General features: G+C 44.8%; 1 protein-coding gene across 1 annotated transcript in view; it reads left to right on the forward strand.

The window, feature by feature from the left end:
• The first annotated feature begins 2,173 nt into the window (after positions 1-2,173).
• Positions 2,174-14,641, forward strand: part of TERT (telomerase reverse transcriptase) — a 46,070-nt gene continuing 33,602 nt past the window's right edge. Inside the window, exons 1-2 of the mRNA XM_080378144.1 lie at positions 2,174-10,089; positions 11,137-13,033. Coding sequence (XP_080234270.1) covers positions 9,766-10,089; positions 11,137-13,033 — 2,221 coding nt within the window. The 5' untranslated portion in view covers positions 2,174-9,765. The remainder of the gene's footprint in view (positions 10,090-11,136; positions 13,034-14,641) is intronic.

The raw sequence follows: 14,641 nt of genomic DNA on the forward strand, positions 1-14,641 counted from the left end.
CCTGCATTTAAACTTCAGTGAAAACCTAAGTGTCCTGACCATTGTAATTAATAACTAAGTATGTTTTTAAGACAACTCACTAACTGGAAGTGTGGTACCTGTGCCACTAGGCTATGAAAAGTGAAAAAACAAGCCCAGTGTCTTGCAGCAGAATTACACATTATTGCCAAACTGGAGGCTGTCAAAAATAAAATGTATCGTATTGGATTATATGCTAATTACAAATCATTCTTGTTTGATAATGGAGCTAAAGAGAATTCTAGAAATTGTGATTAAAGTTGTAAGTTGTATGTGGGCATTGAAGTTCATAGCTTAAAAAAAATGTTGGAAATACAGGATGAGATATGGGGTTGTTAAAATTCAAATTCTGTACATTCTTAGCCCACAGCATGGCAGAGGGTTTCAGTTGTCTTAAACTGAACGAAGATGTGAAAAAACTGTAACATGAGTTCTTTCAATATATACCCAAGATTATATAAATCCTGCATTAAATTCTTCACCATGTGGTACCCCAGTGACCTACTAGGCCAATTCTCTCATGTTTCAAAGGGAGTAAGTCCTTGGTCTTTCCCCTCTCCCTCCCTGCCCCATTCTATTTATAAGATGAAACACACATCATTAAAGTGGAGCGATTTTGCTCAAATACAATACAGGTTCAACAAACTACCTGGATAAAAAATCAGCCTGGTGAAGAACAGGTATCTTCTTCTCACACAATTTAAAATCCATATTCCATGGAAACAGTTCATTAAGGGAGGTATTTTAATTTGTTTCTTTCGAGTTAGTAAAAATAATCAGGTTGATTCTTGCATACAAATCCAAACTTCACAGCTATATCTAGAAACTATGGTTCTAGATTTTTAAATACAGAGTGCATTCCTTCCAGCAGTAAATAAAATGCAATTAAAAAGTTCAAGAGACAGAATTCTAGTTTCCAATTCTAGCTTTGCTTTGGTCAGTTTACAAATAAACCCTAGTGATTCTTCAGTTTCTTTATTAAATTGCATGCTGTTTGTGCAATGCTATTTAACTTCCGTTTGTCATTGATTGAAAACACTTAACTTGAATAACCCTGAAGAACACAGATCTACTTCTGTAGTCTGTAACTACTTCATTAAGTAGATTTTACCCAGTTCTGATACTGCAGAAGTCTAAACATATAAATACCTGGGTCCCAAAAAGATACAGAAATGTGCCCAACATCTTTTGTCACAGGCTTGCTTTTACTCAAGTTCTCCTTACAAGCTACTGGCAATGGAAAGGAGTCTTGAAGTGAATATTTAACTCATTTTCATGTTAAGGTCTCTTTACACTGTTAATTTTAACTAAGGAGGACTATTGATTTTAGCATTAAACATATATAAATAAGTCTATGCAAAACTGGGATTGCATCTGCTATATCTTGTACCTGTTTTAGATTTGTTTGGAAGGAGCTCTTTGCTGGTAGGCAAACTAATTTGGGACTTCTATTTCATAATAATAGATAAATGTTAAGTGTGTGAAATTTTTTCATGATTTAAATAATGCATATAGCACATTCCCTTTTTGTGCCATTTCAAAACAACCAAGTCATTGCTGCTTCTAGAGTAACTTCTGGAAGTCCAGGATACCATATTCAGGTATTTCTAATGTTTAATCACTCATTTTTGTATGTAGCTGTTGAAAAATCACTGTTGCACCTTTATCTACTGTGAGTTTATTGGTCTTCTGTCTTGCATTTCTGATGACAATGACCTCATAATATACTTTACAGTAGTCATAAAAAATTATAAAATTAGAACGTTTTAAGTCTTTAAAATGAACAAGACTTTCCTGTTCAAGTCCTTGTTTTATGCATTCAATTTCCAAATAAAAGACTTGGCATATGGGATAGAGAGTTACCTTTTGTTGTTGAAAGGAAAGGTGGTGAAAAACTATGTAAGTAGTCTAATTTTTGAGATATTAAATGAAATTATTTAACTTTCTAGTTGTGGAAGTGGCATCAGCTTAAAACAAAAACATGGTTCTGTATGTGGTTAATGCAGAAGAAAAACATACATAAAATTTCACTGAATGTATTGCAACTCATGCTGGATTATCAGTATCTGTGATCTGTTGAGCAACTTAATCCTACTAGAAGGGTGAAACTTTAACTGTGGTAAGCAACTAGGTGACCATCTTGCATTCTTATATTCATTAGGCTTGTAATAGCTGTGGAAGTTAAAGGATGGCAGCTGTTTGGGGTTGGGGGTGGTTCTGGTTTAGAGTTAATTCAGAAAATCACCATACGCTTCTGGAAGATACTCTTGCACAGTACTTACCGGTGTATAATACCATGGCAACTGTGGCTTTTTAAGGACCTTAAGTGAAGAAAGGCAGCTGACTTGACTCTTTCTGGGGGTGTATGTGACCTTGGCTTAGTGCCTCTTGGCTTTGTTATGGAGATGGCGCTGTACTCCTGCACAGTTCTTCCAGTTCCATAATGTGCTATTTCCTGCTCAGCTTCACCTGCTGCTGATTGTCCTCCAAGAGATCACCTCCTGCCCTTAGGGCTTTTCCCCCTGGAGCCATAGGGCTAACTCAGTAATCACAAGATGGGCAGCAGCACAGTCAGTTTTTCTCTTGTCAGTAGAGCTCAAGAAGTCTGCTCTGCTTCTGTTGCTGCTACAGCGGGTGCTGTTTATGTTGAGCATATGTAGACGCAGCACCAGTATGTGTTCCCTCTCAATAAGGCATTACACTCCAGTAAGTGTCATCTACAAGTTGGTGCCAGAAGCATTAAGACAGATAATTCCCCCACCTTACAGACTATTTGGGCTTTCCTAATAGTCCTGTGTAAAATCCTCTGAGTAAGTAAATCTAGCAATAGGAGTTGAGAAATAAAGCCAGAAAGAGCCCAAGTTTCCCAGATGCCCGATGACAGTAAAACTGCTTCTGCTCTTACACTAGGAGAGGTTTGGTCCTGTATCTGTGAGGATCAGTGCACTTTTCCAGTGGTTACAGACACATTTAAGAATCTCCTCTTGGTACAGTGGGGGGGAACTGTGATGACTCCTATTGTTTTCATCCATCCGTGTTAAATGCCCCTGCTCCTTAAGGATATCTGGAACTAATCACCTTGCTCCAGCTTTTCCTTTATGCAGTTCTTTCTTACAGTTCCTTTTAATATTGGGTTTCCCAAAGATCGTGGGGATTTCTGGGTCATGTTTTCTGCCTATGTTTGGTTAAAAGAACATGATCACTTCTTGCCCGCCCCCTCCACCTTCTGTTTAGCAGGAGGACTCTGTCCTTTTAGTCCTTGCCATACGGTACCCGTAAAGCTTCTTGCAAGCTGTTTTGGGTATAGTATGTACCGGCCTCAGTTTCTGGCCTCTTAACGTTCTCCTTACTCAACTGTAGCTCCACAATCCTCATTAACTTAAGACAGAGCTCTTTGATGGTTGCTTTTATCATGATTTCTTCTCCTCCTAGTCTTGCACGCCTGCAAAGACTAATGGGCTATCTTACTCTTATTTTGGAGTTCACTCTGAACCTCTTTATTAGGTGTTATTTGCCTCTAGCAGTCTTAGCCATAGGTTAGTCTGTGTCAAGCAGCCTAAAGCAAAGTGGATGTTTCATTGCTACGGTTCGTCTGCATGCGGTGGTCCAGCTAGCCACCTGGCCACTGAAGCAAGAGCCTCTGAGCATATACTTGAGAATCACAACTACGTAGCTTCTGTCTGCAGCAGAGTTCTACGTTCTTCACTATTATCAGTATAGCCTCTACTTTTCCAACTAGATTTAGCAATTTACATTTCCTATACTGAAATTCTCAGCTCTTGCTCCATCTGTTGTTCGGTTTCCATTACAAGCATGTGTTTCATTTGCCTAGTGCTGACCATGAGAACAGAAAGGTATAAGCAGTGTTTCATTTGGTAAAACCAACAAACCCTTCATCAACTTCCTTCAGAAAGAACTGGTTAGCCTCACCCTCTCTGCCATCCCAGAGGTTGTTACAAAGGTATGTAGGAGAAAAAAACCCAACTTGAACTAGGAATGTGTGAACTAGGAATCTGAAAAATCCCAATCCCAGGCCTTGAGTCCATTATTCTTGGAACACAGCAGGCATTCTCTGTGGCCTCATAGAATTTTCAGATTGCATCATCCTCTGACAGTAATCTGAGACCCCCAGGTTTACAAAATCCAGGTTGGCTTGAAACAACACACATTCCTAGTTCAAGTTGGGTTTTTTTTCTCCTACATACCTTTGCTAATCAGCTACAGCCACTCTGTCTGCAACAATATTTTTTAAAAAGCTACTCTTTTCTGCTGATCTCTATATTTCTAAAGGAAGCACAATCTTTGAAAGCCTCCAGTGACAAAGGCTAATTTAGTTCATACACAAAACAGGTATTTCATTCTGCTGAAGATTTGACCAACTGCAGGAACTGTTCTTGTATTCAGCTACCAGCAGGATCATGTATTTTTCTTCTTTCAGATTATTCCTCCCCAGCATCTTTTTCCCAGGTTAACTGTAGTTCCATAGTTCTTTCTTGGGACTGTATCCTGGCATCACAGTACTGGGGCACAGCTCCAAAGGACTCGACAGAGATCTGAAAGGATACCCTCTTCTCTAATAGAGTTGCCAACTTCCAACTCTTTTTCTTTTTTTAGGGTCAAGCTGAAAATTTATTATCAGAATGGGTCGTCTTTGAAGTGAGATAGTAATACCTAGGTCCACCAAGGCCAAGAGTAAGTGCTAAGAAAAGTGCTTTGTTTATAGGAGCAGAATTAGATTCTTCAGCATGCTGAGTTTTGCTACCACTGGACCATTTCTGTACGCTGCTAAGGTTTAGTGCATGTGGACTCTCATCCCACCGCCACAGGGGCAGGACTTGCTTTACATTACATGGTGTGGGGGAACAAGCCCTTCCTAGCACAGTTATTATTGCAGTTTATTATTGGTATTATACGCTACTATTACTGCACTACTATACTTCTGGTAACACCATGCTGTGGGTTTGTGAGCTCGGATTTAAGTGTTAGGATATTAAAGCTGAGTTACACTTCCTGTATCTTACATAGCAGGCTCCAGGCGTGCAAGCACAGGACTGAGAGCAGAGTTCCCACCACCCAGGGATAGATGCATGAAATGCAAATGGTCAGTTAATGGTCACAGGGGAATGCCGTCCAAGGAGCCAGGTAGAACAAGGTTCTGGATGCAAAAATGTAGCAAAAAGTCCATCTGGAAAAACTCCTGTAGATAGTGACAATCCAAAGACAGTTAAAGAGCCCCCTACAAGAACAGCAAAGTAGTTATAATAGGGAGAGAATGCTCCAGCATTAACCCCATGTAAGGATGCTACATCAGATCAACACTGTCTCTTCACTGCCACCAGGTTCCCTACCCCTTCAGTACAGGAAGAACACTGCTTTTTCAATTAAACTTTAGCTACTGTCGACTGCAATCACATAGTAAAAAAATAACCCAGTGAGGTGTAAAGTATTGAGTGAGTAAAAACATAACCCAGTGAGGTGTAAAGCATCGAGTAAAAAATTTTTGGGAGCTAACAGTGCACATGTTTTCTGTTCTACCTTTCGTGTGTAACAAGGTCATGGATGCTGCAGCTAGGCAGAGTAAATTTAGATGTAAAGGGGTGAATGATGCAGGCATCTCCAGCACTGAAGTAGTGCAACTGGGCAGACCACACCTGGGCTATGAAGAAATCTGTGCCAGAAGGAAGGAGTGTGTTTGCGAGTCTCATCTGCATGAACAGAGACGCATCAACGCAGTATGAGCTTGCAGAACGTAGTAATTTGGTAGGGACTAAACCCATGGTGCCATGATTTAATCCCAGCTGGCAACTTAGCACCACACAGGCGCTTGTTCGCTCCCCCTCCCCAATGGGATGGGGGTAGAATTGGGAGGGTAAAAGTGTGGAAGAAACTTGTGGGTTGAGACAAAACCAGTGTAATAATTTAAAAAATAAAATTGTAAGAAGAGAAAATTATAACAAGGAGAGAAGAAAATAAAACCCAAGAAAGACAAGTGATGCAAATGAAAACAACTGCTCACCACCAACCAACTGATGCCCAGCCAGTCCCTGAGCAGTGACCTCTCCTGCCAACCTCCCCCCAACCCCCCAGCTTCATATGCTGAGCGTGACACCATGTGGTACGGGATATCCCTTTGGTCAGCTGGGGTCAGCTGTCCCGGCTGTGTCCCCTCCCAGCTTCTTGTGCCCCCCAGCCTGCTCGCTGGTGGGTGGGTGAGGAGCAGAAAAGCGCTTGGCTCTGTGTGAGCTGCTCAGCAGGGACCAAACGTTAGTGTATTATCAACACTGTTTCCAGCAAATACAAAGCATAGCCCTCCATACAAGCTACGCTGAAGAAATTCAACTCTATCCCTGCCAAAACCAGCACACACAGAAAATTAATTTCCCTTCATACTCAAATACTGAAAGGCGGTGTGAAACATGAGGAAGAGCAAAGTATGATGGGCTTGGGTATGGCTGGCCATCAGCCAAGAGGCTGAGAAAAGGATCAAAGAGTTTGTGTAAGAAATACTGGGACTGAGGGGTGAAAAACAACACTGAACACTGATTAAACAGAATTGAAAAGTTCAAAGTTTGACCGGTACAGGGTGTGTCTGATGCAATAAAGACCATGACTTTGAGGAGGCAAATGTAGGAGAAGGAAGGGCTAAACACCTGTTTTAAGGAGCAACAGGCAAGTACAGAGAAGCTGAATCAAAGAGAAAGGATGAAGCTGGTGTGAGAAGAGAGACATGCCATTCAGGGACCATCACACACAATGCAAGAAACACAGAGTGGCCTGGGAAAAGCAGTTAAAAGGTGGAAAAAAGACCACTGCAACTCTCAGGCAGTCCTGATCCAGAGAATTGGGATAGAGACACGTGGGAAGAGCCAGAGCCATGTAAGTCTGGTAACTGCATAATAATAGTGCTAGAAAGGGCTTGTTCCCCCCCACTGCATGCCCCGCTGCAGGATGAGCTCTGTAACTGAGGAAGCTGGACAGTGAAACAAACGGCACCTCCAGTTACCAACATCACTGTAAAGAAAACCAAGGCTGCAGATGCAGCCCAGCAGAGAAGAAAGCAAGTCAGTGTCAGAACAGACTTAATTCCACAGTAGATAAAAGCTGTGACAGGTGATGGATGCCCTAAAAAGGGCTTACACTGCGTATCTGGTTAAACTGGAGGGATGTCCTTGATTAACAGCACATGACTGTATGTATCTAGCTCAAGCAGCAGCCTCAGGGTGAGACTGGGACCTAGATCATCCACATTGGCTGAAGATCCCCTAGTCCAAGCGTCCTCAAACTTTTTAAACAGGGGGCCAACACGCGGGTGCAGTGTCAGGCAGCCATCTGCGGCTGCTTGGTTTCCTCCCCCAACCCCCGGCGGGGGGGTCTGTAAATACCGGGGGCTGGATTGAGGACCCTGCGGGGCTGTATCCAGCCCGCGGGCCGTAGTTTGAGGACCTCTGCCCTAGTCAGTGATGACTCAGACTGACGGACATGATGGATCATTAAGGGGTTTTACTCTGACACCGTACTGGCCCTGGCTAGGGCAGTTACCTTTCTTCATAGCAGCCTGTATGGTGCTGTGCTTTGGATCTGTGACCAAGTGTTGACAACACGCCACCGTTATAGCTAAGCAGTGCTTGTACAGCATCAAGATCTTTTTTTTCACACTCTGCCCCCACAATGAATAGACGGGTGGACAAGAAGTTGTGAGGGGACACAGCCAGGACAGCTGACCTGAACTCTCTGAAAGGATATCCCATGCCATATAACCTCATCCTCAGCAAATACCATGTTGACACCTCCAATATGCCGCAGTTATCAACGCGTCCACTAAATCCAATCTCTATCAATGGAGTTAGTTAACCTCCGCAGCAGAGTCAGACTTACTGCAAAGTCATCATCCCCATGATCTCCTTTGGGATCCTTAGTGTCGATCTCCTTTGGATCCTTAGTGTCATGTAATATATTTTCATCACTGATATTATAACATTCTGGCATGATATAGGTAGTTGTTCAGTCAGTAAGTTCCTTGAAACTCACTGGTAAATACCATCGCATCATGGAGACTCACTGTGAACATTTTTTCCCCCTCTCTTTCTTGAACAACACAAATTGTAGTACTTGAGCTTGAGACAGATCAAGCTGTGTGCAAAGATTTGACACAGGATGCCCCTTAAGTTCCTCATGTAACTTCCTCATTGTTGCCATGATTGCCCTAAGTGTTCCTTCTCTACTTGAGCATTATGAACCTCCTGGCAAGATGCCCCGCTTCTGGTGTTTGATGTTTCTTTCAGCTTTGGAAAATTATTCAACAAAATAGTAAGTTTTTTACTTTTCTGTTTGAACATAGTTTCAGGTTTTTGAAAGTTCTTCTTCTCCATCTCCTCCTCCTTCTTCTTTCATGTAACCTTGGTGTCTCACTCTCCTGAGTGGTACTAATCAGCTCAAAACCCATCGTTTTAAATATGAAGGTAGGAATGCATTTCACCTCTGTGCCATACTTGATTTATCAACATTAAATTTCATCTGGCATGTAACTGCTCGATCAGTCAGTCTTGTAAAGTTCTTCTGCAATTTTCCAGTCTGGTTGTGTCCTTGCTGCTTTGAATAACTTCATCCCATCAGCAAATCTTGCCACTTACTGCTTATTTACAGTACTTCTGGGCCATTTATGAAAGTTACACAGTGCAGACTAATGTGGAACTCTGGTGGGGATCTTCCTCAGCTGAAAGAACTGACCATTTATCCCAACCTCTCTCTCTTATCTTTCAACAATAATATATCTGTATGTTTGGTTTTGGTTTTTTTTTAAATATTATTGATAACATCTCCTTGCAAAGGTTTTTGGAAATTCAAGTAGAATGTATCAACCAGATCACCATAACTCAAGGAGTTTTCAAAGGCAGGACTCCCTTCTATGGGAGCAATGTTGACTAAGCAACTTGTATTTCTCCCAGCACCTACTAATCCTATCTTCTGTTATTTCTACTAATTTACCTGGAATAAACATCAGGCTTGGAGACCTACAGTTCCCCAGAAGTCCACTGCAATCCCTTTTACAGTCTGGCATCAAGTTTGCTACCACAAAGTCTTCAGATAGCAAGAAAAGTTTTGAGCAGGAGGCCACACACTACTGTAAGTGCTTTTGGTTTCTTCATTCATGGGTGTGATGAGAAGCCCAGGACCAGCCAACTGGTTATCTTTAGGGTTTACTCTGTTCATCTCCACCATAACCTCTTCTATGGTTGCCCTTGTTTCAGACAGGTCCTCTGTGGAGTGCTTGCTGATCCTAAAGGGGGTTCCTTGGAAGGGAATCTGCCTGGTTTCTTCCAGAGGAAATCCACCCTAATAAACTGGCACTACTCACTTAAGAACTTAAAGACTTTCCAGACTTTCTTCAACACCTCTCTTGAGCGCCGTGCGCGCCGTGCCAAGCATCCCGAAAACACACAGCACGAATTATCCACCGGGAAGAACCTACATGAATTTGCCCGAAAAGAAAAGCCAAAGGCCTGGGCAGCCGTGCCACACGCCCCCCGCCGCGCAGCGCCCCCCGCCCTGCCTGGGCCGCGCCGCGGGGCAGGAGCGCGGGAGCTGGACGGCGGTCCCCGCCCCGCCCCGCCCCGCCGCGCCCCGCCCCGCCCCGCCCGCGCTATTGCCCGGTAGCGCCCGCTCGCAGCAGTGGTGCGACGACTTTGCGAGGGCGTTTGCTTCGTTATTTTTAATCTGTACGGTCCGACTGTCAGCGGCATCTCCATAATGCCCGGCGGCGGCGGCAGCAGCGGCGGCGGCGACGGCGGCGACAGCAGCAACAGGAGGAGGGCGCGGGGTCGCCGCGTGCCCCGTCCCCGCAACATGGCGGGCGCGGAGCCCTTCGCGGCGTTGCTGACCGCGCTGCGCGGCTGCTACGCCGAGGTCGCCTCGCTGGAGACCTTCGTCCGGCAGCTGCCGGACAGCGACGCCCGGGAGGTCGAGGTGCTGCGGGGCGACGACGCCCCCTGCTACCGGACCTTCGTGGGGCAGTGCGTGGTGTGCGTGCCGCGCGGGGCCCGCGCCATCCCCCGGCCCGTCACCTTCCAGCAGGTAGGAGCCGGGGCGCGCCTGGCGGCCTGCGCGCACCTGCCCGGGCCCGGGCCGCCCCCGCCGAGGAGCGGCCGCCGCCGGGGTCCCGCGCGGGCCCCCCAGGGGCCGCGGGTGGCGGGGGCGGCAGGGCCGGCGGCCGGGTGGCAGCGCTTCCTGTCCTCCATGCGGGCGCGGGGGCGGCGGCCCTTCGCCCCTCGTGGCGGCTGCCGCGGCCGGGCCTCGCCGGCCCCCGCCGGGCCCTCGGCGGCCGGCCCTTGCCGGCGGGGAGCGGCGGGATCGCGCCCCCTCCTTCTGGGGCGCGGGGGAGCCGAGCGCTGCTGCGCCGGTGGGTTCGGCGGGAGGTCCCCCTGCCCCGGGCGCCATGCGTGCCCCCTGCGGTGGCGGCAGACCCGGCGTGGCCGGGGAGCGGCTGGAAATCAAAAATGCCCCTTTCCCGCTCTGGAGAGGGTAGGGGAGGGGGGAAAGCCGCTCGCAGGCCGTTGTTGAAGCAGGAGAAACCCTTCCGAGAGGAAGGATCGCTTTTCTGAGCCGCCGCGGCGTCAGCGAAGCTGTGATGTGGTAGGAAGCAAACTTTGCAAGCTTGTTGAGCGGGTTTTAGAACCGTGAGCCGAGGCGTTCGGTTGAACCGTGTATAAAAGGAAATGGAGGCCTCAAGAAACCTGTTGGTTCCCTGGAAGCTGGGGCCTGCCTCGTCACGCCTGTAGGACCACATCGGTGCGGGCAGCGACCCGGAGGTGTTGGGCGCCCGGGGTGCTCCGGGAGCAGAGGGGAGCAGCGTGGGGTGTTCCTGGGCATAAGAACTGGGATCAAAAGGGCAGACGCTCAAAAGACTTCCTTAAAGTCGTAGGCCCGTGTAGCTGCACGTAAATGTCTTGCGGTGCACGTGAAAAGCTCTCTTTTTGGGTATGGAACTTGGGAATCATTAATATTGCTTTGAAAGCTGGTGTCTAGGACTGTGTGCCTTGCATGTCTGTTTAAAGTGTATGCTGTGGTTTATGGAAGAGTTGGTGATAAAAGTTAATTCTCTTCTTTTCTTTCTTTCTTCAGTTATCTAGTCAGAGTGAAGTCATCACAAGAATTGTTCAGAGACTGTGTGACAAAAGAAAGAAGAATGTCCTGGCATATGGATACTCCTTACTGGATGAAAATTGTTCTGAATTCCAAATAATTCCATCTTCAAGTATATACAGCTACCTACCCAATACTACAACAGAAACTATTCGTATCAGCGGCCTCTGGGAAACACTGCTGAGCAGGATAGGGGATGATGTGATGATGTATTTATTAGAACACTGCGCAATCTTTATGCTGGTTCCCCCTAGTAATTGTTACCAAGTTTGTGGGCAACCAGTTTATGAACTTATTTCGCATAATGTAGACACACCCACAGTGTTTGTTAAACAAAGGTTTTCAAAGCATAAACGTAGTGGCTTGCTTGACTATATGCAAAAAAGGCTTATGTTTCATAGACAGTATCTATCAAGGTTGCATTGGTGGAAATGCAGACAAAGACTTGACGCTAATGTCTCCAGCATGGGAAATAAAAAAAATAACAAGATACAAAGCTTAATGTCCAGTTACCAGTGTTCTGCAAAAACTGCAAACAAACAGATCGGAGCGGTTACTGAAGGTCTGGAAAAACAGAGTAACTCCGGTTTACATTTGTCAGCCACAACACCATCTTTAAAAAGGAAGCTTGATAGAGAACAACTTGACATTTCAGCTAAGAGAGCAAAAGTACAGGAGAAAGTGAGAGACGGAAAGGCTTGTAATATCACTCCTGATGTAAACCAAGGTAGTTCCAAGAGATATGGAACTGGATATGTCACATCACATTCCGTAAGTCTCATTAAAAAAAAGCACATTTCTCAAAGAAGTAACAGTAATATGTCTGGTCCTTCTTTAGCTCGCACATCTTGTGATGGGAAGAACTTTGTGGCAGGTGAAAACTCTTTTCTGCGAGGAGTTCAGAGTAACAGACCTTTAAAGTCTAGCATTGAAATGCAAGCAGAATCCCATAGGAAAGGAGTAGAGATGCGTATTTGTGAGTCTCAGTTGGATTCTGCACAAGTCAAACCCATGGAGGGTGTTTCTTCAAAATGGGGAAGGCAGGAAAGTCCCCTAGCTCATTTGGCAAAGAAGTTACCAAATACGTTTTTGCGTTCTGCAGTAGACATTGACAGGAAGTTTCTTCTGTATTCTCGCAGAAGTTTCCAAGAACGTTTTCCTAGATCATTTTTATTGAATTGCTTGCGGGGCTGTAAGGCAGGTGGAAGACGGCTTATAGAAACTATATTCTTAAGCCAAAATGTCCTGGGGCAAAAGCACAACCAAAGCCTGCCGCATCACAACTGGAGAAAGAAGAGGTTGCCCAAACGCTACTGGCAAATGAGACATATATTTCAGAAACTGTTAAAGAACCATGGAAGGTGCCCTTACTTAGTTCTCTTGAAAAAAAATTGCCCTGTTCGGATATCTGAAACCAGTGTGACAAAAACTGAGCTGACTTGTCAGGCAGCCTTGTCTGGGGAAGCAGAGGTTCACGAGCAATCAAAACAGTTTGGGAAAGAGCCTACTAAGTGTGTGACAAGCAGCAGATCTGAATCTGGTCACGATGATGTGCCAGACAACTTAAGCGCTCCTCTTGCAAAATCTGTGCGTGAGGGGTCGCAGAGTGAGGAGCAAAACTCGGGAGAGGTGTGTGATTCAGCTCTTGGGAAGCTCCTCAGGCAGCACAGCAGCCACTGGCAGGTGTACATGTTTGTGAGGGAGTGCCTGGAGCGGGTTGTTCCCGAGGAGCTTTGGGGTTCAAACCATAACAAGTGCCGGTTCTTAAAAAATGTGAAAGTGTTCATTTCCATGGGGAAGTTTGTTAAGTTTTCGTTGCAGCAGTTGATGTGGAAGATGAGAGTCAATGACTGCATGTGGCTTCGTCTAGTCAAAGGTACTTCTTAAATTAAGGAATTAAGTGGTGGGGGTGTCAGATGTGGGAAGGGGAGGGTGTTGAATCTGGATTGAGAGTTGTTTCATTGGTAATAAGCATAGCTGAGAGCACAAACCTGGCAGTGTTTGTAATTGATAGTGGAAGAACACTTAAGCCTGCCCTCCTTCCAAAACTTAAGCTTGCATCACATTCATTTTTGTGTTTAATAGGATGACATTTTCATAAAAATTAATTCAGACGCTGGGCCTTTCAACAAAATTCTTTCCCTTCAAATTGTAGTAACTCTGAAAATTTGTTAAAGTATGACCAAAGCATGTAAGGAACAAATGCAGCCTGTTGGTTTCTCTAAGCCTTCAGAGAGAACTAAAAGACGAGTCGAGACACTTGTGGTGGCATCTGTTCCTCTGCTGTGGGAGTGAACCTTCATCATCCCACAGCGTGTCCTCCCAGCCCCAATCAACGCTGTGGGTACAGGACCCACGCTATATGGGGTTTGCCCACCATCTGTCACCTTTCTAGAGCTCTTCTCTAGAGGACTAAGACACCCGTATTGAGCACTGCTTCAGACTTGGTGGTGCAGAGGTCACCTGACTGCGTGGTCTTTGGTGGAAAGAAACTGTTGTGAGGGCACCAACTGATTGCTCCAAATTCTATATGAATCCCTTCTGTTTAGTCTTCTTTCAGATGATAGGTAAATCTTGCTTCCTTGTAGAAGTCCTTCAGACCTAGGACTTAAATCTTGGCTGAAGCTGTGGTTTTGGCATTGATTGCTGTAGGATCTAGTGCATATTGTCATTTTTCTGTGCTTCCATTCTCCCATCTATACAATCTGGATTGCACTTCCTTAACTGATATGTTTGCAGTATGTATTCTTACCTGGTAATGTACTTGGATCCTACAGTAATGTCAGCTGAAAATGGTATGCCTTTTTAAAAGGTGCGATAAGGTTCTGAACTTACTACGGGTTCTTTGTAGTGTAGGAGGAAAATAAAAGTCTGATGTTTGAGAACTGATGTAAAAAATAGGAGAGGTTACACTTGCATAAGAAACTTAATTTTAGCAAATATATTGATTCTTTATTCAGAAAATATGGCTCAAAACCCATGCTTTTCAAAATGGTGAGGACTTAAATATTTTAAAAGGTTTTTATTTTAAAATATGTTTGGTTCATAGTCATTTGGAATATCTTATCTTAAAAAAATGTAGTACCCTCTTATTCTGTGGCCTTATCCCAGGAAAAGCAACACATGGGCTTGATGCTAATTTTCCTGAAACTACTCTTATGTGCTTGAAGTTTATAAACACATATTTAATTGCTTTGCTGCACTGTAGGTGTGGCATTTTTTCTCCAAAAATAGTAGTGGTTTCTCATCAGTTCCCTGAGTTGTAGCCATCACTTAATCTGTTTGTCAAGGACTTAGAAAACAAATGACCTCCCTCCCAACAGTTAAGTAACATCCTGATTTAATGTATTACAACTGCATATTGCAACTCTTCAGTTAGAGAATTTTATAACAATCATTGTTCTTTTTTTCTTTGGTGTTACCTGGCTTCTGTTGAAGTGAACACTGTTTTATGGTAATCTTTTCTTAGGTCATGAAAATACAT

Source organism: Falco punctatus (genome assembly GCF_963210335.1).
Source record: "Falco punctatus genome assembly, chromosome: 3".
NCBI lineage: Eukaryota > Metazoa > Chordata > Aves > Falconiformes > Falconidae > Falco > Falco punctatus.